The 26481-nt window shown below is 32.3% G+C and overlaps 1 protein-coding gene and 1 long non-coding RNA gene across 2 annotated transcripts in view; both read right to left on the bottom strand.

The window, feature by feature from the left end:
- LOC134690655 (lysine-specific histone demethylase 2-like) overlaps nucleotides 1-23495 on the bottom strand; it is a 43243-nt gene extending 19748 nt beyond the window's left edge. Inside the window, exons 1-9 of the mRNA XM_063550649.1 lie at nucleotides 23297-23495; nucleotides 20299-20356; nucleotides 15205-15333; nucleotides 13047-13136; nucleotides 11348-11567; nucleotides 9289-9330; nucleotides 8942-9101; nucleotides 7531-7709; nucleotides 1284-1463 (exon numbers count right to left, since the gene is read on the bottom strand). Coding sequence (XP_063406719.1) covers nucleotides 1284-1463; nucleotides 7531-7709; nucleotides 8942-9101; nucleotides 9289-9330; nucleotides 11348-11567; nucleotides 13047-13136; nucleotides 15205-15333; nucleotides 20299-20318 — 1020 coding nt within the window. The 5' untranslated portion in view covers nucleotides 20319-20356; nucleotides 23297-23495. The remainder of the gene's footprint in view (nucleotides 1-1283; nucleotides 1464-7530; nucleotides 7710-8941; nucleotides 9102-9288; nucleotides 9331-11347; nucleotides 11568-13046; nucleotides 13137-15204; nucleotides 15334-20298; nucleotides 20357-23296) is intronic.
- LOC134690656 (uncharacterized) lies at nucleotides 2594-6768 on the bottom strand. The gene is made up of 2 exons (XR_010101988.1): nucleotides 6191-6768; nucleotides 2594-4193 (listed from the first exon to the last, which is right to left on the bottom strand). It is a non-coding gene; the product is annotated as an uncharacterized LOC134690656 (long non-coding RNA).
- Nucleotides 23496-26481: the final 2986 nt, after the last annotated feature.

Here is a 26481-nt window from a genome sequence, read left to right as displayed (position 1 = left end):
GACCCTTTAGGCCCCTTTTTCCTAAACTGTTGGGACCAAAACTCCCAAAATCAATACCAACCTTCCTTTTATGGTCATAAACCTTGTGTTTAAATTTCATAGATTTCTATTTACTTATACTAACGTTATGTTGCGAAAACCAAGAAAAATGCTTATTTGGATCCCTTTTTGGCCCCTGATTCCTAAACTGTTGGGACCTAAACTCCCAAAATCAATACCAATCTTCCTTTTGTGGTCATAAACATTGTGTTAAAATTTCATAGATTTCTATTCACTTTTACTTAAGTTAGAGTGCGAAAACTAAAAGTATTCGGACGACGACGATGCAGACGACGACGCCAACGTGATAGCAATATACGACGAAATTTTTTTCAAAATTTGCGGTCTTATAAAAAATCTAAATGCCTAAGGGACATAACTAAGCCAATTTTTTTACCTTTAAAGGTGTAAATAAAATTCACTTGTATAAGTATCCTACAAATTTACTTATATGTGTATATTTTTTTTTACTTCTTCAAGTAAATAAAATACACTTGTACAAGTAGTACCCCTGGCTGAATGTGAATGCCTTGAAAAAATTTGCCCAGTGACCCCCATTTTTCTTTTTTAAATCTTTTACATGTATGATGATAAGCCATCTGTAAAACTCACACCACATCTTCCTATATTTTTAACAGTTTTTGAGAACTTCAACTAGTCAATGATAAAGCTATGAAAAGTCAAGAGAGAATATTTTCCCGCCAAAATTTCAATGGTATATATCACGAAAACAAGCACAGTGACCTATATATTTTGCTGCTCTTTGGATTCCTTTATTAATCCTCTATCTATATAAACTAGTGATTTAAAAAGTAAATTACTTTGAAACTGAGAAGCAAACTCCCTTAACCATTGGACTGCTGAAGACCAAATTTTAGACTCCTGTATGTCTTTTGTAAACCAACTTATTTTTACGAGGATACTTTATTTTGAGTTTTGAGCTCATTACCATTTTGCTTTGATTAAATGAAGTGATTGTCATATCTATTTGCTGCAGTTTTTTAGAAACGATCCAAGTTTTACATATAAGCGACGATTTATATTTGTGTTATTTTTCTAATCACTAAAGTAAATCTCTAACGAAAATAAGGTGTTTACAGTATTCAATAATCCCAATATAAATCAATACAACAAGTATGGTAATACTATGATATGGCTAAAACCATGTTGCTTGTTTTTAAACAAGAGATCCAACAAAAGTAGAATTCAAAATTATTTCTTCCAATTTATATTGTAAATCAAACCTGAGGTAGTATATCTTTTGGCATGAAGTCTATTTCCTTGGGTAATGACAACAGTCCAAAGTTGATGAGGCCTCGTCTTGTCAGGTGCCATAATACATTACTTAGGCTATTTATACACCAGATACGTGTCATCCCACGGCAAATGATAAACGGCCCACATCTATCAAGTGATAACCATTTCTACAAGATGCAAAACGTGTTGTTTAAAGCAAGTATAAAAGAAGAACCGTGATCTTCAAAAAGACTAAAAATATTTCTGTTTAAAGCAAGTTAAAAAGAACCCTGTTCTTCAAAAAGACTAAGAAAATTTTTGGTACGCAACAATTTCTGAAATCACAAATCTTACTTTTGAAATAAGATATGCAAGCAAACTGCACCATATCATAATTTTGTCAGTCACAAGTACATTATGATCATTTCTATGTTATATAACCTGTAAGTAAAATTGAGAATGGAAATAGGGAATATATCAAAGAGACAACACGACGGCCAAAGAGCAGACAACAGCTGACGGCCATCAATGGGTCTTCAATTTCAATGCCTTTTATTTGAGTATTGAAAATAAAGTTTATGAAAGCTATAAAATAGCCTGATGTAAAGCAAGTTTCCTGCCAATTTCCTTTTTTTCTACATTAAAAAAATGTTAAAATCAAGAGTTGTTTTGCTCTAGTGAAGATGCTATCTTAAATTGAGAACAAACTTGCTTAACTGTTGTACTGTTTTACTTGAATTTCAAACTGACATGTTTAAAAAGATATATGCAGTGGTGCATCTTTATAACATTATAAAGCAGAAATAAAATATGTAAGTTGTTATTTATCAATTATGGACTTTTAAAAAGATCAATACTTTATATCTGGACCTGTTCTGATTATATTGACCAGAGAAGAAGTATGTGTGTCAATATATATTATCTAACAGGTCCATATATAAAGTATCGACTGACTGGAAGTCCTTAATTTATATATAATGCATTAATCAATTTCAATGTTCTGTGTATTTTAAATTGTACTTAGCAAAATTCTAACATAATATTGAGAACTTGTTTTTCTGGTAAACAAAAACCCTACATACTTTTTTTAGGAAAAATTTCGATTCAAATGGAACTTATTTCAGTCTATTTGCAAATTTCCTATTCTCCATAATAGTTATACATAACATGATGTGGAGTAACTTCAGACTGAAACAACTTATTTTAGGATTTTAATTTAGAAAGACTCTTTATATCAACTGTGTCAATTCACATATAAAGAAAACAAGAACTGCAAGCTACTGCTCACTGATGATACCCCCTGTAACACAACACATGGTTATTTGGAATAGTAGTTTATTCAAGCCCGTCTGGACCAGTGTCCATAACGGACGGTCTCCTCTATACAGTAAAATACACAAGTATATATACAGAATATAAACAGTGTCAAGGTTTCTATTAATTTGACCATCATAGTCTTAAATTAAAAGATACAGGGATGAATATCTATTAAGTTGACTCTAATTGACATGTTTTGGCCAACCTGGAAATTAATGATCAAAGAATACACGCATGTCCAGTGTTTTAACTAATTGTTATTGCTACATGTCTCCACATGGTATGCAATACACGTATGTCCAGTGTTTAACTAATTGTTACATGTCACCTCATGATCTGCATGTAAATATTTCATATGCAGTAGCGGTCAATTGAACAACCTTTTACAAGGTTATGATTTTCTTAATAGATATTCCCCTGTATTTATTTTATTCAATTTAATAAACATTTTAAGAATATATAATCATCAATATAAATATAAATATATTTTATATATATTTATATATATATTTTTCGCCTATCATATTGTCACATTCCTCCCTTTCTTAAGAAATATAATTTATATTTTAGTTAAAATCGGTGACAATATGAATGCTTGCAAATTTCCCTAAAAAAAACAAAAATATTCATAAATAAAATCATTTCAAAAGTTCAACAACATCTGAATGTTCAGCAATGTATAGTTCATACAATTCTTGTGTGAATAACTAAGTTCGTCACATCAACTATTGGAACTTCTTATTCCTAGAAAAAGGCGCAACCATCAACTGCGGACCGTCTTCATAACCCCGACTCCAGTGAACTGCTCCTCTGATCGTCGTTGTCAACTCCAACAATCCATTTGTTTATCTGCGACACCAATTCCCGTCATTTAGAAGTTCTGCAATCATTCCAACTTCATGTGATCCACCATCCGTACTTCATGTGATCCACCATCCGACCTTCATGTGATCCACCATCCGTACTTCATGTGATCCACCATCCGTTCTCCATGTGATCCACCATCCGTACTTCATGTGATCCACCATCCATCCTTCATGTGATCCACCATCCGTACTTCTTGTGATCCACCATCCGTACTTCATGTGATCCACCATCCGTCCTTCATGTGATCCATCATCCGTACTTCATGTGATCCACCATCCGTCCTTCATGTGATCCACCATCCGTACTTCATGTGATCCACCATCCGTCCTTCATGTGATCCACCATCCGTTGTTGATTTACTCCTAACTGACCTAGCTTACCTACTCTGTTAATTCAGAGTCCCTGACTAGGTTGCTCAGTTATCACCGGCTGAAACATTACAGGAAAATCTACCTGTGATGCTGTAGAACGATTCCCTCTACCAATAAAAAGTTATGTGATCGTATAGTTTTATGTACATCTTAACGTCTGCGTTGTGTCCAATGATCAAAGCCAATATCCAATACTGGATAATGGTTCTTATTGGCTGGTTCTCAGTAATGGTGCAGAAGCTATTTTAACATCTCTGTAGGCAGTACCATCGCCCTCAACATCAGTTGACACCATTTGATTGCCACCAAGGTATCGTGTGACTATTTGAATCTCTCTATTACTAAATTCTCTTGGCTAAACACCTATTATTAAACTTAAGAATATTTTGATAACAAATACCTATAAATATAGCAACAAAAATAAATTAATGAATTAATGCATTTACTTAATTTGATAGTTCAAAGTCGTTCTCAAGTTCTAACTGCTTCAGTTTTGAAAAAATAAAGTATCGATATGTTATCTATTTAAAATAAGAATAAAAAAATTAAACTCAAATACAAAAACAATAAACTAATAAGATAAACTTTTCTCTAGTATTAGTACTGAAAAATTGTTTAATAAAGGTTTGACATTCAACCAACACTTTCCTTCCTTTTTCATAAACAAAGCTGTGATTCAGAGATTACTGATATTTATAGGATTTCTATACAATCAACAATTTTTCAGCGAGCAATCTGAATCGAGAATTAGAATGATTAATCAAAACATAATTATTTTATATACACATATATTTTCATTTAAAAACAATCATCACGAAGCCTACTTCTACGACATGTTAGTCGTTCATTTTATTAAGATAACTAGAAATGTTTGAGAGAAAACTTAAAATTAATTGATTTTTCTTTCAAACTTTTGAATTTTCGTTTATTTTTATTTCGTATTTTGATTTTATCAACAGGCATGTCTTGGCTACTTTCTAAATTATGTCTATCAGAACTATTATCATTTGTCATATCCCTTAAACTGGAATTTATAAATGACCTTATGTTCTTTTATGTTTTCTCATTTTTTCTTGGTTTGCTAATTTTCTTTTAGTTCAATCAGCATCACATTAAAATATTTGCGGAAGATGTATCGCGTCATTGTATATAACGATTAATCATATGATACTTATTTCCATATTTTAAATCCTAAATTGTTTTCTTATGAAACATTTTCATTTCTAACCCTTAGTATAGATTTATGTACTCTATAAATAATCCTTTGTCTCATCTATTGCTTAATACTTTTAAAACTTATAAAACCCTACATTTCACTAAGAGTGGAATTAACAATTACTAGTACATCAATTTTTATCATTTAAGCGCTATTTTCTGAAGATAGGTCCGTCATTCTTTAAAAATACCACAATAACTGTGCGAAAATAAAGGTTTGGATTCTAAATACCATAGAATATTTTGTTTCTCTAAACAAATGTGCTTAAGCACTTACCAAACTGCGTCAACCATATTTGAACAACCATATGATTATAACATCGCAGAAATACCCTTAAATCCGTCGCCAAACGTAATATTATGAAACTTTCTTATAACAATGTATATAGGCGCGTATATTTAAGAATTACAGATTGTCTCTTCAGAAAACAGATCAAAATATGAAGCAAAAATTAACTTATTGTATTCAAAATCAAGATATATTAAATGTTTTGATATTATCATTATTCGTGCATTTAAATACTTTAAAATATAACCAACATCTGTAAAATAGTTTAACCTATTGTTATTTAATTCTTAAATATTAATATTAAAGTGTTGTTTTTTTCTTATTTAAATATCTATTCTGTCTTTTAAAAAACAGCATATAAAAACTTCTCATTATATCACTACAATGTGTACGCAAAACTTATATATTGACTTATACTATCAAATACCTACAAAGTTGCCAGTCTTTTATATTGACTAAAACAATCAAATACCTATCATAAGTACCTTCACCCTTATGATAATGAATACATAAAAATATATCAATAAAAAAATAAAACCTTCACCATTGATTTATAAGAAAAATAAAAAGTATCTACATTTTCGCCTAAAAAAACCCATTATCTAATAAACATTTTTTAATGTTTTAATCAGCATCTTGATCATGAACAATTGTGCTCACATCTGACACACCTATTCCTAATTTGTCTGATTTTGAACCATCAAAGCTTTCAATCGAGTTAATGCCTTTTTAAATACCTTTTGAGTGAAACTTTGAACCTGTGTTTCTAAATTTTGAAAAACAGACCCTGCATTAAATTCTTGTCTAGCCATTTTGAGAAATTAAGTAAAGAGTATCAAATAAAAAGTCACTTTACCTTAATATCCTTTGGTCACGGTTAACCAAAAATAACCACATGTAACACAACACATGGTTATTTGGAATAGTAGTTTATTCAAGCCCGTCTGGACCAGTGTCCATAACGGACGGTCTCCTCTATACAGTAAAATACACAAGTATATATACAGAATATAAACAGTGTCAAGGTTTCTATTAATTTGACCATCATAGTCTTAAATTAAAAGATACAGGGATGAATATCTATTAAGTTGACTCTAATTGACATGTTTTGGCCAACCTGGAAATTAATGATCAAAGAATACACGCATGTCCAGTGTTTTAACTAATTGTTATTGCTACATGTCTCCACATGGTATGCAATACACGTATGTCCAGTGTTTAACTAATTGTTACATGTCACCTCATGATCTGCATGTAAATATTTCATATGCAGTAGCGGTCAATTGAACAACCTTTTACAAGGTTATGATTTTCTTAATAGATATTCCCCTGTATTTATTTTATTCAATTTAATAAACATTTTAAGAATATATAATCATCAATATAAATATAAATATATTTTATATATATTTATATATATATTTTTCGCCTATCATATTGTCACACCCCGTCGCAAGTGGATAATATTAATAGTGTAAAAATATGCAAGTGTTCGGTAAACAGGAAGTTGTCGAGTGATGAATCTGAAAAGGCATCACACAGTATAGCTGACTTATATAAATCCTGAAACCAAATTTCAAAAATCCTTGTATTGTAGTTCCTGAGAAAAATGTGATGAAAATTTTCAACTTGGCTATCATGTGTAAAATCATACAAGTGTTCGGTAAACAGGAAGTTGTCAAGTGATCAATCTGAAAATTGCATCACACGGTATAGCTGACTTAGATAAACCCTGAAACCAAATTTCAGAAATCCTTGTATTGTAATTCCTGAGAAAAATGCGACGAAAAATAATAATGGGACAGACAGACTGACTGACGGAAGGACAGACAGAGGTAAAACAGTATACCCCCCTTTTTTAAAGTGGGGGTATAATTATAGCCCCAATATACCTAAAATAGAAACAAGGCTTCAGATACATGAAATATCATATCTAATAAAATGAGAGAACACTCTACACCATATGTTATATGTTCCACAATATTGTGGATTCTTATCATTTGTTGGATACCAATTTCTGTGAATTTTGTTGCTACAGGAGAATCTTGAAATCAAATATGCAACAAATAACAATAAACCTACAAGTTTTATATATGCAGACCTTGAATCGGCAAAACCACAAAGTCAAATATCCATGAAAAGTCGAAGTTTTCATCAGTACAAGAAAATAAATGAATCCACAGTATGCATATTCACCTTTGGATTCAAGTTCCACAACGTCACACAAATATTTCTGATAGCTAAATAAAGTGTGGGAATTTTATCAAACTCAGGGAATTCTGCTTGTTCTAATTCATCCATAGCTCCAGGCTGAAAACATCTAGCTGGTTCAGACTGGTCACTGGTTACAAAGGGAGATAAATAGGCTGGCATATCTGAAATTATACAAAGTTACAAAGGGAGATAAATAGGCTGGCATATCTGAAATTATATAGAAGATACAAAGGGGGATAAATAGGCTGGCATATCTGAAATTATACAAAAGTTACAAAGGGAGATAAATAGGCTGGCATATCTGAAATTATACAAAAGTTATAAAGGGAGATAAATAGACTGGCATATCTGAAATTATACAAAAGTTACAAAAGGAGATAAATAGACTGGTATATCTGAAATTATACAAAAGTTACAAAGGGGGATAAATAGGCTGACATATCTGAAATTATACCAAAAGTTACAAAGGGAGATAAATAGACTGGCATATCTGAAATTATACAAAAGTTACAAAGGGAGATATCTAGGCTGGCATATCTGAAATTATATAAAAGTTAGAGATAAATAGACTGGCATATCTGAAATTATATAAAGGTTACAAAGGGAGATAAATAGACTGGCATATCTGAAATTATACCAAAAGTTACAAAGGGAAATAAATAGACTGGCATATCTGAAATTATATAAAGGTTACAAAGGGAGATAAATAGGCTGGCATATCTGAAATAATATAAAAGTTACAGAGATAAATAGACTGGCATATCTGAATTATACAAAAGTTACAAAGGGAGATAACTAGGCTGGCATATCTGAAATTATACAAAAGTTACAAAGGGAGATAAATAGGCTGGCATATCTGAAATTATACAAAAGTTACAAAGGGAGATAACTAGGCTGGCATATCTGAAATTATACAAAAGTTACAAAGGGAGATATATAGGCTGGCATATCTGAAATCATATAAAAGTTACAAAGGGAGATAAATAGGCTGACATATCTGAAATTATATAAAGGTTACAAAGGGGGATAAATAGGCTTGCATATCTGAAATTATATAAAGGTTACAAAGGGAGATAAATGGGCTGGCGTATCTGAAATTATATAAAAGTTACAAAAGTTATACGGCCAGAAAAAACATACCAGAAAGTAGTACATATTTAATGCAAAATAGATCCTATGCCTGAGTGTAACTTTCAAAATATGTAGGATATTTAGGTATGTTTGGCATCAAATGAAAGGACTGGTGATCATTGTAGAACACTTTTGGACTTTTAACAGACTAAAACCTAATGCTTATAAATGGGGCATAAACATACCTATTAGGTATGCTATTTCTAAATTAGGGGGTAGGAAGGGAAATAGGAAACACAAAAAAAAAATTATTAGGCCTAACCTGGAGATTTAGATTGGCTGAAGACTTCCATGTCAATGGCACACATTCCAACACAATCAGGGAAATAAGACGACAGGAACGGGAAAGCTGGGGAGTTCTTTAAGTATGGTGGTGCTATCAACTGTGTAATCCAATTATAATCCTTGGTATACTCTACTCTCTATAAAAATAAATAAAAAAGTTAGGCTGATCAACCGTATAATCTAACAGAAACAAATAGAAAGAATTATCTAGTACAAAAGTTATTTTTTTAATCTAGAAACAAAAAGTTATATTGTTTATCTTAAACTGTGATTTACTTACTAGTGTAACATAGTGTAATGTATTTTCATATTCGCTTTACTTACATAATCCTCTGGACTGTCACAGGAATTTGTCTGGCTGGATTTCTGTAGGAAATAATATAAATAAGAAAAGAAAACTTTACATACTTGTTTAATGAATGTAGTTTGAGTCATTGATTATTAATCATGGTAAATGGTCATTATAATCGATTCTTATTTTAATGATTAACTAAAACATGTTAAAGATACTTCATTTTTTATTAAACATATTCAAAATAAATGGTACTCTTTTTACAATTATGTAACTGTAGAAACTATTGTCAAAGAGCATTTTAGAGCTTTATGTATGTATAAAGCTAAATTTGCTTTTTTGGAGGTCTAGCAACGTTTAAGATGTTTAACTGTGTCATATTCTGTAAGGGCCTGTCAGAAGCTTGTATTTTAACAGTTCTCATTTTTTGCTGATTACATTTTTTTTTATTATTTTGTACATAAATCATGCCAATAGTTTTCTTGGTTGTTTTTGTCATTTTTTAGGGCCTCTTATACTTCACTATGCGGTATTGGGTTTCTTCATTGTTGAAGGCTGTACACTGAACTGTATAAGATTCTACATCATTTGGTCTCGGCTGGAGAGTTAGCAATCATACCACATCTTATTTTTACAAAGGCAGTCGTTATTAATACTTAAATAGTTTATCTATATACTTGAAATGTAATTAATATTTACTAGTATAAAAGAAATGTACATTATTGTTAACTTTAACAAGGCCACACTTAAATATATTTCGTTTGCACTAACCCTACCCAAAGGTAGACATATGTTTCTCTCCAGTAAAGAGAAATTGAACATATCAAATGTATATAAGGCAGATTTTACAATAAGAAGGAATTATTGTTTTTTGTATCCATCAAAAAAGCAATTGCTGAAACTGTGAAACAGACTGTGTAATGGAGTAATGCATTATGTTATTGAATAAAATGTGTCTTTCTGAGTAAATAAAAATAAAAATTACTCTGTGTTTGTGTTTTTTGTTAGAATTAGAGGGTTTTCAATTTCAAAATATTGGACATGGAATAGACATCATGACCTACTTTACTGACATCCAGCTTATTTGGAGTGGAATTTTGAAGTATTATTTATAAGTTGAGCCTAATAACATGGACTTATATTTTAATAAAAAGTCTTCTTTTGTGTTTTAATCATAACTTTAAGGCAGATTTTTATTGGTAAAGGCTAAAAACGTAATTTAATAATATTGTTGCTAACGTCACATCTTTTCCGTCCATTGTGGTATGTCACGATCGCAATTTTCTTGTTGGTTCTCAGACAGGCCATTGTAGTTATTTTTATCCCGGGTTTTATAAATAATTGAAAATAGCAATCATATTAAATTTGGATGACGTAAGGGGGTCAAAGGACTGGAGGAATCAATATCATTGGCTGTTTTATTTTTTGCGAACGTTACTGCTCGAGGTTTCCGTCCTAATCAGTGTCACGTGAGCAACATATATTTAGATCTGTAACTCTCCTGTATAGGAGTTACGATATCGCTCTTTGCAGAAATAGATTCGGAATCAGTTCCTTCACATGATGGGGAAGCAAAGAAGGTCAGTTGTATGTAATATTGTTACAAGAGGACCTTAAATGTATTCCGTCCATCAAAAAGACGTTCGCAACAAAACGTAATGTCATGATAGTAGATGTTGCTAATGTTACTATTACGAATTGGTTTCTTGTGTATTCATTTGATATAAAGTACACCTACAAATGACATTCTGTATATTTAGAAATTCTAAACCAGACTGTACAATTTTATTACTCCAGGCATATATTAAACATCACTGTGTGCATACATTTTAACTTTTAAAGATGTTGTTGCTAATGTGACATGTCCAAATGTCGCTAACGTTACTCATTTTTGTCTCTGTCACGTTAGCAACATGAAAGTAGGAGACAGAACACAATACTGTAGTGTAAAATCTGCCATTAGTCTTCATGCCTATCTGATTAAAAAAAGGTTTTTGCATCAGGACAATAAACATGATAAAGGATTTTGAGTAGGCAGATACGTAGGGTTAGGGAAAACTAAAAATTCTTTTTTTTTAGGGCCTTATGTACCGTAATACCACTGGTAGACATGCCACAAACATATTTTTTAAGGAAGTCAGGTGAAATGTTAGAATCTTTAGACATCTGTCGCCATTTCTGACACTGTGTACACTGAGCCCAGTACGGTAACATCGTATCCATCATGAAGGCCTTTATATTAGGGTCTGTCGTCCCGTACGTACTCCATTTTCTTTTCCATAGAGCAAACACAGCATATCCATCCTTGTGGCTGAAATGAAAAATGTGGAATTAACAATTATAAATCAGGATGCACCTTAATCATCCCTTGCAAATCAATACACAAGTTTTGATCTATTTATATCTTTAAGTGATTGATGGTTGTCTTTATTGAAACAGAGATATTTTTAGATGTACATTTTTTTTAGATTTTAAAATATTTAAAAGTGCTGGTACAGCTTAAACTGACATTAAGCCTTATTTTATATATATCCTTGTTGCTGAAATTAAATGTGGCATTATCGACGATAAATCTAAATACGCATGAAAAACAAGGATCTGCCATGAGATTTCTATTCTATAATTTTGGTTGTAGTTCATCTACCAATGATATTTTCAAATTGAGAATGGAAATGGGGAATGTGTCATAGAGACAACAATTGGACCATAGAGCAGACAACAGTAGAAGGTCATCAACAGGTCTTCAATGCAGCGAGTCATTTACCATATTTTTATTTATTAATGAGATGGAGATAATTATTTGAAATAATAATGTTTTAGAAGCAATTTTTTTTTCTCTCTTGATTTTTATTGTTTTAACCCTTTCAACGCTACACAAAAAAATAGAAAAATGGTTGCTGCTGCTGCATTTTTTGTGTGTTCATTCATTAGAACAGTATATTCCTTTTCAGACTGCTGTATCTTTATTATTATAAGAGATACAGAGAAAGTTATTGCATGAAAAATGCTCAGGAGAGTATTAACTGTAATGTTAGGCAGTTATTTCAGTAAATTTTTTATCAGGTTACCTGCATTTTCAGGTAATTAACAGGTAAAAGGTGTAATTTATTACATTTGTGTTGAATTTTGAATAAAAACTACTTTTAGTCTTTATCTATTTTGTTGTTTTATCTGCCATATAATAAAGAAGACATCAATTGCTCGATTCCGTAGCGCATTGCACCATACACAACGGATTGTGTAATCGTGGCACAAATCAGTGGCTCCGTTCTCAAAATTTTCAGTCAACCTCCGTTTTCCCCCCTTTTTCTACGTCTCGTAATGATCGATCAAATCATATTTCCCACACGAATTGAATGTAATAAACACATTGAGGTAACAAGAAACCTTTTAACTAATCCTCGTTGTAAGTTTCCCCATAGAAATGCTGAAATATTTCCATATTTACAGATTCGTTTCCGATTTCCGCCATTTGCATTTGTCAAAATATTTGTTTTTATTTTCCTTCTACTGCATGATTTTACAATAAAAATTGCCGGGATTTCAAGCGCAAATGAGACCTTGTATATCCTCGATTCATACAAGGAAAAATTAGAGAGGACCCGAATGAAAACCGAATGGTTTAAGAGTCCTTATGAAAAATCCGTTGTCATCGCGGCATATGCCGCGAATAGCAGTGGCGGACGGCGTATGTCATTGCAGCATATGCCGTGTATAGCGTTGAAAGGGTTAAATTGGCATTTTTAGGGGAGGTAACTCTGAAATAATGTATGTTTTATATTATATATACCTTCTGTAGTGGTGATCAAAGCATTCATTACAGTAATGTTCTGACTGTGACATGTGATACCATCGTGACGTATAACCATTCCCAACACATCTGAAAACAAAAATAAATTGTAATATTTAATGTTATTTGAAGAATTTCGTGTTAATAATAGCAGATTTTCATAGTTATGTCACCCGATCGACAATGTCGGGTGACATATTGCTTTTCCTCTGTTTCTTTTTCTGTATTATTATGGCACCCTAAACGGAGTTTTTATGGCACCCTAAACGGAGTTTGGGTGACATACTGTTATTCTTCGTTTCTTTTTTTCTTATTATTTTTAATATTATTTTTCTTCCACTTTTTTTGTCCAGGCAATTTCTCGGAACTGTATGGACCAATGCTAATGGAACTTAACAATAATGTTAACCACCATGTGCAGATTTGCAAATAAGGGTTGGCACCATCAACATGGCCGCCGTTACCATGGAAACTGGTAAAATGCGAAAAATTTCAAAATTTTCAAAATGCTCCAATCTTTCTAAAATTTTACAAAAATGTTAATAGGCATGTATAAATCCGGTCTCTGACTTTGGAATTTTCAAAATGGCTGCTGTTACCTTGGCAATAGGGGAAGGGTGCCATCCGTTATTGCTAGCAATTACAAATCTAGTTATTATTATTATACTTCCACCTATTTTGTCCGGTAGGTTTTTTGGAGTGAAATGGAACCAATCTTAATGATAGTTCACTATAAGGTGGAACACAAAATTTCGGATTGCAGTAGGGTCTAAGACCATAAAAAATGGCTGCCGTTACCATGGAAACGGAACAATTGTGAAAAATTCCAGTTTTTGTTTTTGGTGAATAATTTGGAGATGCTTAAACTCAGAATCATTATATTTTAATACAATGGAGGTGCCAGCCATATACTGGTTTTGGATGATTTTGGCAATCATTGGAACTACTATGTTGCCATGGAAACTACACCAAAAATTTCAAAAATATGAAAATGCTCCAATTGTTTTGAAACTTTAACATAACGATGAGCAACTTTGATAGACAAGGAATTTGGCTTTGGAATTTCCAAAATGGCTGCCGTAACCATGGAAACAATGCAAAAAGGTCAAAATGCTCCAAAAATGTCTGGGTTTGGGGAATAACTTTGATATGCTTGAACTTAAAATCATAAAATTTCTATACAATGTAGTTGTCCACTATATACAGGTTTTGAATAATTTTTACAATCATTGGAACTACTATGTTACCATGGATACAGGATCAAATATTTCAAAAATTTCAAAATGCTTCAAAATTGATGAAACTTAATATGATTGTTGACTGTCAGGTCTGCATGAGATTTTTGAAGTTGGAATTTCCAAAATGCCCACCGTTGCCATGGAAACTGCAAAAATGTCAAAAAATTTCAAAATGCTCCAAACTTAATGAAACTTAATAGTATTGTTAACTAACATGTACAAATGAGACTTTCGACTTTGGAATTTTCAAAATGGCTGCCGTTGCCATGGAAACAGTAGAAATATGAAACTTTTAACAATGCTCTAAATGTACTGAAAATTTACAGAAAGATATATTGCAATTTATAGATCTGCTTAATTTACTGTTAAATTGTTTTAAGATGGCTGCCGCTTAGGGGCAATAAGGGAAGGGTGACATCCGCTATTGCTTGCAATGGCAATTCTAGTTTCATTTCAATTTCGAACTATTTTTTTAGACTGAGGTCAATTATTTATTTAAAAGTAAGTCTTTCATTGAAGACAATTAATAATGATTCATTGTCTGATAATTTCTTCACAAAAATTTCAGTTATCACACCCAAACTTCAAAATGGCTCACAATACAATATATATAGACCAAGAATCAAGATATAATGGCAATTTATTTTCTCCAGAATGTCTTGTCAGTGGTTTAAAGGCAATTAATACATGAAGAATAAAAACATTGCATGTGCTTCATACTATAAACACACAAAAAAAGAAAAACTTTAAGACATTAGCAGTTAGAAGTTAGCAAAGGGGAAGCAACTTTCAATTTTCAATGGCAGAAAAGCTTATCAAATGTCTATCTATCCATTAGGTCATGTAGATAGCTAGGTACAATGTAGTGTGAAATTTCTTTTAAACACTTCTGAAAGACAAAATTAGAAAAATAAACATACCTTTCTGAAGATGAAGCAAAGCATATTGGAGCTTTAGCCGGACATCCTGTACGTTCACACTTCCTTACTTGTTTAGCTGATGAACTGTCAGCATCGCCTGGAGCTGTAGACTTTCTCTTGGAAGGCCTCCTAAACAAAGACATGAAGAGCACCATTTAAACCTTTTGTTTTGGCTTAATTGACTTACTGATTAAGGGTTAACATATTAAGGTTGTTGTTCACTATATATTGCTCTAAATGCTTTGGTTTTTGAGTTATAAGCCAAAAACTGCATTTAACCCTTATGTTCTACTTTTAGCCGTAGCGACCATCTTGGTTGGATGGCCAGTTCACCGGACACATTTTATAAACTAAATACCCCAAAAGTGATTATGGCCAAGTTTGAACTAATTTGGCCCAGTAGTTTCAGAGGAGAAGATTTTTGTAAAAGATTACTTAGATTTACGAAAAATGGTTAAAAATTGACTGTGAAGGGCAATAACTCCTAAAGGGGTCAACTGACCATTTTCGTCATGCTGACTTAGTTGTGAATCTTACTTTGCTGAACATTATTGCTGTTTACAGTTTATCTCTAGCTGTAATAATATGCAAGATAAAAACCAAAAACAGTAAAATTTCCATAAAATTACTAATTCAGGGGCAGCAAGTGCCAGCAACCCAACAACGGGTTGTCCGATTCTCTAAATGCTTTAGTTTTTGAGTTATGAGCCAAAAACTGCATTTTACCCCTACGTTCTATTTTAAACCATGGCGGCCATCTTGTTTGGTTGACCAGGTCACTGGACACATTTTTATAAACTATATATATATCCCAATGATGATTGTGGCCAAGTTTGGATTAATTTAGCCCAGTAGTTTCAGAGGAGAAGGTTTTTGTAAAAGATTACTAAGATTTATGAACTAGAGGCTCCAAAGAGCCTGTGTCGCTCACCTTGGTCTATGTGAATATCAAACAAAGGAAGCAGATGGATTCATGACAAAATTGTGTTTTGGTGATGGTGATGTGTTTGTAAATCTTACTTTACTAAACAGTCTTGCTGCTTACATTTATCTCTATCTATAATGAACTTGGCCCAGTAGTTTCAGTGGAAAATGTTAATAAAAATTTACAAATTTTATGAAAATTGTTAAAAATTGACTATAAAGGACAATAACTCCTTAGGGGGTCAATTGACCATTTCGGTCATGTTGACTCATTTGTAAATCTTACTTTGCTGAACATAATTGCTGTTTACAGTTTATCTGTATCTATAATAATATTCAAGATAATAACCAAAAACAGCAAAATTTCCCTAAAATTACCAATTCAGGGGCAGCAACCCAACAATGGGTTGTCAGATTTATCTTAAAATTAAAGGGCAGATAGATCTTGATCTGATAAACAGTTTTACCACCTGTCAGATTTGCTCTAAATGCTTTGGTTTTTGAGGTATAAGCCAAAAACTGCCTTTTACCCCTATGTTCTATTTTAGCTGTGGCGGCCATCTTGATTTGATGGTCGGGTCACCGGACACATTTTTAAAACAGGATACCCCAAAGATGATTGTTGTCAAGTTTGGATTAATTTGGCCTAGTAGTTTCAGAGGAGAAGATTTTTGTAAAAGATAACTAAGATTTACGAAAAATGGTTAAAAATTGACTATAAAGGGCAATAACTCCTAAACGGGTCAACTGACCATTTCGGTCATGTTGACTTATTTGTAAATCCTACTTTGCTTAACATTATTGCTGTTTACAGTTTATCTCTATCTATAATAATATTCAAGATAATAACCAAAAACAGCAAAATTTCCACAAAATTATCAATTCAGGGGCAGCAACCCAACAACAGGTTGATTGATTCATCTGAAAATTTCAGGGCAGATAGATCTTGAACTGATAAACATTTTTACCCCTTGTCAGATTTCCTCTAAATGCTTTGGTTTTTGAGTTATAAGCCAAAAACTGCATTTTACCCCTATGTTCTATTTTAGCCGTGGCGGCCATCTTTGTTGGTTGACCGGGTCACGCCACACATTTTTTTAGATACCCCAATGATGATTGTGGCCAAGTTTGGTTCAATTTGGCTTAGTAGTTTCAGAGGAGAAGATTTTTGTAAAAGATAACTAAGATTTACGAAAAATGGTTAAAAATTGACTATAAAGGGCAATAACTCCTAAAGGGGTCAACTGATCATTTCGGTCATGTTGACTTATTTGTAAATCCTACTTTGCTTAACATTATTGCTGTTTACAGTTTATCTCTATCTATAATAATATTCAAGATAATAACCAAAAACAGCAAAATTTCCACAAAATTATCAATTCAGGGGCAGCAACCCAACAACAGGTTGATTGATTCATCTGAAAATTTCAGGGCAGATAGATCTTGAACTGATAAACATTTTTACCCCTTGTCAGATTTCCTCTAAATGCTTTGGTTTTTGAGTTATAAGCCAAAAACTGCATTTTACCCCTATGTTCTATTTTTAGCCGTGGCAGCCATCTTTGTTGGTTGACCGGGTCACGCCACACATTTTTTAAACTAGATACCCCAATGATGATTGTGGCCAAGTTTGGTTCAATTTGGCTTAGTAGTTTCAGAGGAGAAGATTTTTGTAAAAGATAACTTAGATTTACGAAAAATGGTTAAAAATTGACTATAAAGGGCAATAACTTCTTAAGGGGTCAACTGACCATTTCGGTCATGTTGACTTATTTGTAAATCCTACTTTGCTGAACATTATTGCTGTTTACAGTTTATCTCTATCTATAATAATATTCAAGATAATAACCAAAAACAGCAAAATTTCCACAAAATTATCAATTCAGGGCAGCAACCCAACAACGGGTTGATTGATTCATCTGAAAATTTCAGGGCAGATAGATCTTTAACTGATAAACATTTATACCTCTTGTCAGATTTCCTCTAAATGCTTTGGTTTTTGAGTTATAAGCCAAAAACTGCATTTTACCCCTATGTTCTATTTTTAGCCGTGGTGGCCATCTTGGTAGGTTGACCGGGTCACGCCACACATTTTTTAAACTAGATACCCCAATGATGATTGTGGCCAAGTTTGGTTCAATTTGGCCCAGTAGTTTCAGAGGAGAAGATTTTTGTAAAAGTTAACAACGACGACGGACGACAGACGGATGCCGGACTCAAAGTGATGGGAAAAGCTCACTTGGCCCTTCTGGCCAGGTGAGCTAAAAAAGGTTAAAAATTGACTATAAAGGGCAATAACTCCTCAAAAGGGTCAACTGACCATTTCCGTCATGTTGACTTATTTGTAAATCTAACTTTGCTTAACATTATTGCTGTTTACTGTTTATCTCTATATTAATATTCAAGATAATAAACAAAAACAGCAAAATTTCCTTAAAATTACCAATTCAGGGGCAGCAACCCAACCACGGGTTATCCGATTAATCTGAAAATTGTAGGGCAGATAGATGTTGACTTGATAAACAACATAAACCCATGTCAGATTGCTCTAAATGCTTTGGTTTTTGAGTTATAGGCCAAAAACTGCATTTTACCCCTATGTTCTATTTTTAGCCATGGCAGCCATCTTGGATTGTTGGCCAGGTCACCGGACACATTTTTTAAACTAGATACCCCAATGATGATTGTGGCCAAGTGAGGTTTAATTTGGCTAGGTAGTTTCAGAGAAGAAGATTTTTGTAAAAGTTAGAGGACGGACGCCAGGCGCAAAGTGATGGGAAAAGCTCACCTGGCCCGTAGGTAGTTAGGTAACTGGAACCACACACAGTGCTCTAGCTAGAAATCAAAAGGGGCAGGGTGCCAGTGGAGGGCAGGGCACTTTTTATGATAAGAAAAGGCACTGCTTATTTTTTTGTCTACGTTTCTGTGTGTATCAAGAGTTAACAAATCTCTTTTTTTTACTATATATGTTTTTTTTTAAATAAAGATGCTTTTCAACTATAGTCTTTATTTCATTGTTTGTGTAGTTATGAATGATATAGTATATCTTCATCAATATATTATGTTTTTACAGTTTGACTTCACTCTACCCATTACCCATTATCAAAGAAAATGTTTTTTTTTTTTTTTTATCTATATAGGTTTTTTTTTTTTTTATCTTTATATCTATATATACATGTATACGAATAACAGCTTTTAATGCATAAATGCCCTGAGTGAAAGAGCTTACTTATTTAACAATGTTTAGAACATGGAATGCTAAAAGTGTAATTATCAAGTAGAAATTGCAATATATATTTTTAAATATGTTCAAAGACAGTTAATATCTTTCAAGTAACATTATTATGTATTATATATTCAATTGGTAATTTATTCCTTTTTTTGATACTAGCTAGATAATATTCTTAGAGCACAAATTTGTAATAAGCTAAAACAGGGGAAGTAACTCCAAAATCAATTTCCACCACATTTGCGTAAATTAAAAACTATGCTTGTCGCTAACAAGTTGAGATGGAAGGCATAGTTTTATTTTGATGACTTAAATTCAATTCTAAAGTCATGAAAGTCTTCATTTATACACTCTTCCATTGTGACTTGGAGATCGAAAATGCGGACCCAAGCTAAACACACTCGCTGACACATTCATCAAAAGTATGACAAAAAGATACATTGTCCTAATTAAATTACCTAGTTATTAACACCTTTGAAGTCTTTATCATTGTAATTGATTGTAATGACATGATTAACCTGGGAGCAATCACACAGGTGTCATATATGTAATAAAACTTGGAGATCAGAAATGGATGAAACAAAATTTTACCAAAACGGCACAAGATAATTTTGAAAAAAGACGTCAGGGCAGAAGGGCGCGGATGAAGGCACCCAGGGCGCAGCTGAGGGCACCCAGGGTGCGGCGCCCTTCTATTTTGGGCTAGCGAGACCACTGACACATGCTTCTATTTGGCCTAACCATTGTATGTTCCACACATATATTTCTATTTGGCCTCACCATTGTATGTTCCACACATATATTTCTATTTGGCCTCACCATTGTATGTTCCACACATATATTTCTATTTGGCCTCACCATTGTATGTTCCACACATATATTTCTATTTGGCCTTACCATTGTAAACTATTAAATATTGTGAATTGTTCTTAAATAGTTACCTTGAGGAATCAGAAGCCATAATCTGCTATCAACTCAATGTCATTTCTGTCTGTTACTCTGTAATAAAACATATAGAAAGAGTTAGTCTAAATTTATGAATACACTTATTAGGCCTAAAATAAAATATTGTTTGTTTCCCCAATCCCGACCGACCCTGCAAAATTGTTGCTACTCATAAAATTTTATTGTCAAAACTAAGTCAAATGTTATTTCATTCATTTTGGATTTTCAGGCTTGTCGTATCGTCCAATAACATTCAAGCTGTTTGGAAAAATAAAATTATTTCCCTACCTACCTACCCACACCTGGCTTGGCAGGGTAGGGATTGGGTAAACAAACAATATTTTAATTTAGGCCTTACTTATGATAAAGCAGCATAAAAATGCAAATGTAAGGAGGAAGTTTGACACATGTGTTAACTTTTAAGATGTTATTAAATTGCTTTCTCTCTTTCAGTATTTCTTCAAACCCAATTAAGGAATTTCCAACTGTTTTCCTCAATAAATGGTGCAATTCACACTATTGTTTCTGAGATGCCAATAGTTTTATTTTTATTAAGGTGTAAGGAAAATTCTACATAACTAATAGAAATGCAGTCAAATCTGCTTTGTTAAGCAAAAACCTGTGTTTAAAGACCACAAATTTAGATGCCTCTGTAGGGGAGGCAGATTTAGAGGGAGGCCCTTTTTTGGAAAAATTTTGGTCGATTATATATGGAATCACTGAGGCGTGACGACCCCCACTTAACTTCTGGATCCCCCACTGTGTAGTACATGTACATTTCATATAAATTGAACCTGTATTAAAGACCACTGGTCTAAGAGACTACTTTTTATATCCCTTAAGTGGTCTCTTAAAACATGTTTGACAGTAAAAATATCCATATTATTTTAAAAGTGATTAAGTAACTTTTGTGATGAGCTTAATTGTGTTTTTCCGCATAATTCAAATTGTTGTTTCTCTTACAGTTCAGGGTTCGACACTAACGGTAGTCCGGTAGTCCGGTGCCCCCCTAAAATCTAGGAGGACTACCAAAACATGGTTAATCAGTAGTCCTATGGACCACCTGGAAATTTGTATATGGTCTGGCTATTTCAATGCTAAAGATTGGCATAAAAGTCCTCCCAATAATGTTTAAATTCTTCAAAAACAGTGATGGCATTCGGAAGAACGTAATTTTAATATTGTTATTATGAAAGCACTTTTGAGATCCAGATTTCTGATCAGAATCATCACAGTGTTTGTAACACAAAGGATTTTCAATGTAAATAAAAATGTCTGATAACCAAAATGTGAAGAAATTGCTGAATAGACAGCAAAGGTCAGCAATAAAAACGTAGATGAGTTAAAAAAAAATACTTCCCAAATTTGGATGAAAAATTATTATCCCCCTAAAAAAAATAAACAGGAAGAGGTAGTTTGGAAAAAAAGGCAACAATATTTTTTTGGTGGCTTTCTTATTAAAAAAACCTACATACATGTCATATAAAATAATATTAAAGACATTTTGTTTCAGCAACATATCCACTGAATTGCTTTCAACAGAGATGATGAAGTTGACCTCTAGTACACACACAAAGACATTGTATCACTACAAAAAAATTAATTATAAACTGTTTGAAGCATTAATGAAAACTTCAAACATTGACTTAGGCCACACATAAAAATATTTAAGTTGGTTTGCCCAAACCCTACCCTAAGGTTGAGACAGTGGGTAGGTAGGTGGGCATTTTTTTTAATTTTTTTTTTTAAAGAAATTGAAGTATTAGATGTTTATTAGTCTTCATGCCTATTTGATTAAAAAAAACTTCTTCAAATCAGGACAATAAAAGAATTTGAGACAGAGTAGGCAGCTTTTATCTGGGTAGGTAGCGTTTGGGCAAACAAACCTATTATTTATTATGGCCTTATTTTTATCCTATTTTTTCTAAATAATCCCGGAATAAAAGGTGAAATAACACTACCTAACAAGGCCTTTGAAATTGTCTCAGATTGCAGATTTTGCATTTAATTTTTCAATATTTTCTGACAGGAAAAGTTCATGAGTAATAAAATTTATTCACTGAATGTCAACTTTAATTTATCTGAAAAAAAAAAACCAAATATTTTCAAAACTCAAATGAACATTTGTGTGCTTCTGGGGTGCTCAGATGGCAGGAAATTGCATCTTATTTCCAAAAAATTTCACGGGGGGGGCATGCCCCCAAACCCCCCTAGCTAGTTCGGGCCGCGTTGCGGCCCTCATCCGTGATAGACGAGGACTACCAGGACTACCCAAAATTTTTTCTTGGTAGTCCTGTGGACTACATCACCTCTAATGTTAGTGTCAAACCCTGCTTACTGGTGCAGTGTACATGGTGTAAGAAAAGGACCTTCAGCACTGTAGCCATCAGTCTTTACCACTAGACCAGGAACTCACATAAATATGATATATAAAAGTATTTGATAATCACAAATATGTGCTAATATCAAAATTTCAAGTGTTATTTGGACAATAACAGTGTTAAACTCATTTGTGTAACCCGTTAAAAGTTCCCGACCTGTCCAGATAGTGGTGGAAAAAATTAAGAAGAAGAAATTGCCAGAAAGGTAGTCCAAATAATTATGACGTCTTGAAAGGCTATTATATTTTTTTCATTGACGCCTTACTTCGTTGATGCAAGGCGTCAAAGAAAAAAAATATAATAGCCTTTCAAGACATCATAATTATTTGTAGTCCAAATAATTATGATGTCTTGAAAGGCTATTATAATTTTTTTCTTTGAATAGCCTTTCAAGACGTCATAATTATTTGGACTAAATTATTTGGACTACCAGAAAGGCAGAATGATGCAATTGTGAAATATTTCTAAATATAATTTAAAACAAAACAAATACGACAGACATGAACTAATGACATCCACTGAACTCCAGGCATCTGAAAATTGGGATAGACACACATGCATATAATATGTCCGTTTGTAATGCCAATGCCAATGGATTGGATGTGAAACTTACAAAATAATTTGAGACAAGCCTCTGTCTCTTGCTTGGTTAAAATAATTTGAAAGTAAATTTACAACACATTACACTTGAACTCAATGTAACTATTAAAAGATGTATTTTTTATCAGTGGATGTAAACATACAACGCTAACTCATTTTTTAACATATGATTTTTTCTCTGTTTACATTTTTCACGCTGTCCATTGCCTCATTTTCGCGGGGTATATTTACTTCCGGTTCATTTAAAAAAGTAATATTTAGAACAAATCCATTACAGATTTGACTATCCGTGATCCTCAGTTACATGATTAATAGCAAAACTCATTATGATTAATGATCATTTATTTCATTGGTTCAAGATGACTATTACGTTTGACTTTTTCGATATATCTTTCTGAATCTGAATCTGAATCTGTAATCTGTAATATATATTCTGCCAATGTAGGCACACCTCTTCCGAGTATTGGTTTTTCACATCATGAATAAAAATATCTTCCACCAATATCACTATACACTATTTACATTGTTCATCATATTCTTGACGATAAAATTGGACTTAATGTCAATATCATCAAATCATTAAATATTTTAAAATCTAAAAATATTTATCTAAAGATATCACTGTTTAAGAGTAGACAACCAATTGACACTTAGGATTCATAAAATGTTACTTTCTTTTCTTTTTCTTTATATCATCTAATTGCAACAGTCTATATCTTTCACAATGGAGATTGTAACATAATCGCCTACATTTTGGATCTATAATGTTCTGTATCACTTTAAAAACTTTTTCATTTCTTATCATTGTCATGTAATTAAAGGGATCTATGATCAGTTGTAAAATGTCAAAATGTTCACCTTTCATTTTAAAAGCAGCTAGTTCTTCACTACAGGAATTAATTAAATCTTCCAAAATTGGTTTTCTGATATCTTCTAAACTTTTACACGTTAATAAGAAATGTGGTAAAGTTTCTTCTGTTTCATTACACAGTTTGCATATAGACAGTTCTGTATTACTTTTAAACTTGGCTCTAACTGTTTGCAGAATGTAACTCCCAGTAGCTATTTTCAATTTTGTAGGAATTCTAATAATTTCCCTTGAATTCATAGTATTTGTATTTGCAATAGAATGACATTGTCCTGGTTTATATATCAACGATAAGTATCTTAAACTGGTATAAAGTTTTGCTTGATTCAGTATCTTCTCAATCCAGAATTTTTGAACTTTGGAAGTTATTTCCCTTTTCCATTGGTATTTACTAATTGGATTAACTAAGTATTGTGCAGGATCATTAAGTTCATATTTCAAAAATATTTTCCTCAGTAAACTAAACCAACTATTACTATTAATAGATTTAACATTTAATTGCCTTTCCGCTAGTTGCCATTCAATAGAATTTTTTCCTTGTCTAGTAATATTTCCATAAAAAGTTAAAATTTTTACATCTATTTGAGCTTCTACAGGTAACATCCCAGAAATCATATATATGGCAGGATCTGCTACTGTTTTTGGTAAAGATAACAATTGTTTCAAGAACTTCTTAAATTGGATATTTAAAGTTTCTAAACATCTTCCTCTAGGAATTACTATTTCCAATCCATAAAACATTATCGGTATAATATAAGTATTCATTATTGACATTGAAGTTTGTGGATCTAGTCCATTTTCGCCATAAAGTCCAACCCCCATTAAACTATATAGTGTTCTTCTTGCTTTCTTTAAATTCTCATCTATTGTTGCTTTACATGAATCATCGTCTGTACGACATATTCCTATATGTGTTGCTTTATTAGAAGTTGGAAGAACAGAATTGCCTAAATTCCAAAAATTTTCATTTACTTTCTCATGGTGTCGTGATTTAGACTGTATAACACAACTTTTTGCTGGTTGTAGTAAGTATGCCTCACGTTTACTAAAATCAAAGGCCATATCAATTAAAATTTGCGTTTCATACGGACAGTTACTAAGAATGGCTAAATCATCTGCGCAAGTAGGAGCACAACAAGAAATAGATCCAATTTTGCCTCCATATCCTGAATCAGCTAAAATGTCTAAAAGTGTATTTATATAGATTTTGTACAAGTCTGCACTAAGAGTCCCTCCTTGTCTTACGCCTTGTTCTATTCTAAAAGTGTCCGATATTTGATTATTCCATTTAACACAAGAAACAGCATTTTTATATAGATTATCAATAATTAAAATTGATTGTTCCGGAATTTTCATTTGATATAATCTTCTGATAAGCCCAGCATGTTTAACAGCATCGAATGCAGATTTTGCATCAAGCATAGTTATTATTATTTGATCATTTAACTCGATACATTCCTTGTGATATTCTTCTATAATAAAAGAGCAGTTTAATGGTGCTGTTCTTTTAGTAAAGCCACGTTGTAATGCATTTTGATATTTTATAATGTCAGGATTAATTCTGATCTTTAAAACAGCCTCAATGAGTTTGGATAATGTTGGAGTAATTGTTATTCCACGATAATTTTTACTGTCTTTACAACTTCCTTTATTCTTAAAGAGCGGAATTACTATCCCTAATTTCTGTTCGTCTGGTATATAACAAAGTCTAAAAGTACTATCCAAGAGTTCTTTAAGGTGATAAATAAGAGATTGTCCTCCATATAATAAGTTTTCAGTTGAAACTCCAAATATATCTGGTGATTTATTTAAATTTAATAACTTCAAAGCTTCTACTATTTCATTTTCAGTAATACTTTGGTGCTGAAACATAGCTCTACAAATGTCAATTATATCAATATATTCTTGTTCGATCTTTTGTTGATATTTGTTATCAAAATGTTCATGAATAGAATTTTTTGTTAAATTTTCAAAATGATGTTTCCATCCACTTAAAATGTTGTTTTCTGTACTATACACTGTGTCTCCTACAGATAGTTCATCTATATGATTACTTAATCTTCCCCTCTGTTTTTTAATAAGTCTATAAAATGAATTTTTGTTTTTGATATTTGCTTCCATTATTTTTTCTCTTTCATCGATTCTATTCATCGCAACTGCCTTGCGACAGTGTTTACGTAAATTATAAGTTGTCTCTTTTTTCTGAATATAAAGTTCATTCCTTGGATCTTCCGACCACCCATTAATCTTCCATTGATAAAAAGCCTTTTTTTTCATTGCAATTGCGCCAGAAATATCTTCATTCATTACTTTTAATTTTGGTTTTCTAT

Source organism: Mytilus trossulus, chromosome 11 (assembly GCF_036588685.1).
Source record: "Mytilus trossulus isolate FHL-02 chromosome 11, PNRI_Mtr1.1.1.hap1, whole genome shotgun sequence".
Lineage (NCBI taxonomy): Eukaryota > Metazoa > Mollusca > Bivalvia > Mytilida > Mytilidae > Mytilus > Mytilus trossulus.
The sequence above is the reverse complement of the archived record's forward strand: the minus strand, read 5'-3'. Positions and strand labels throughout refer to the sequence as shown.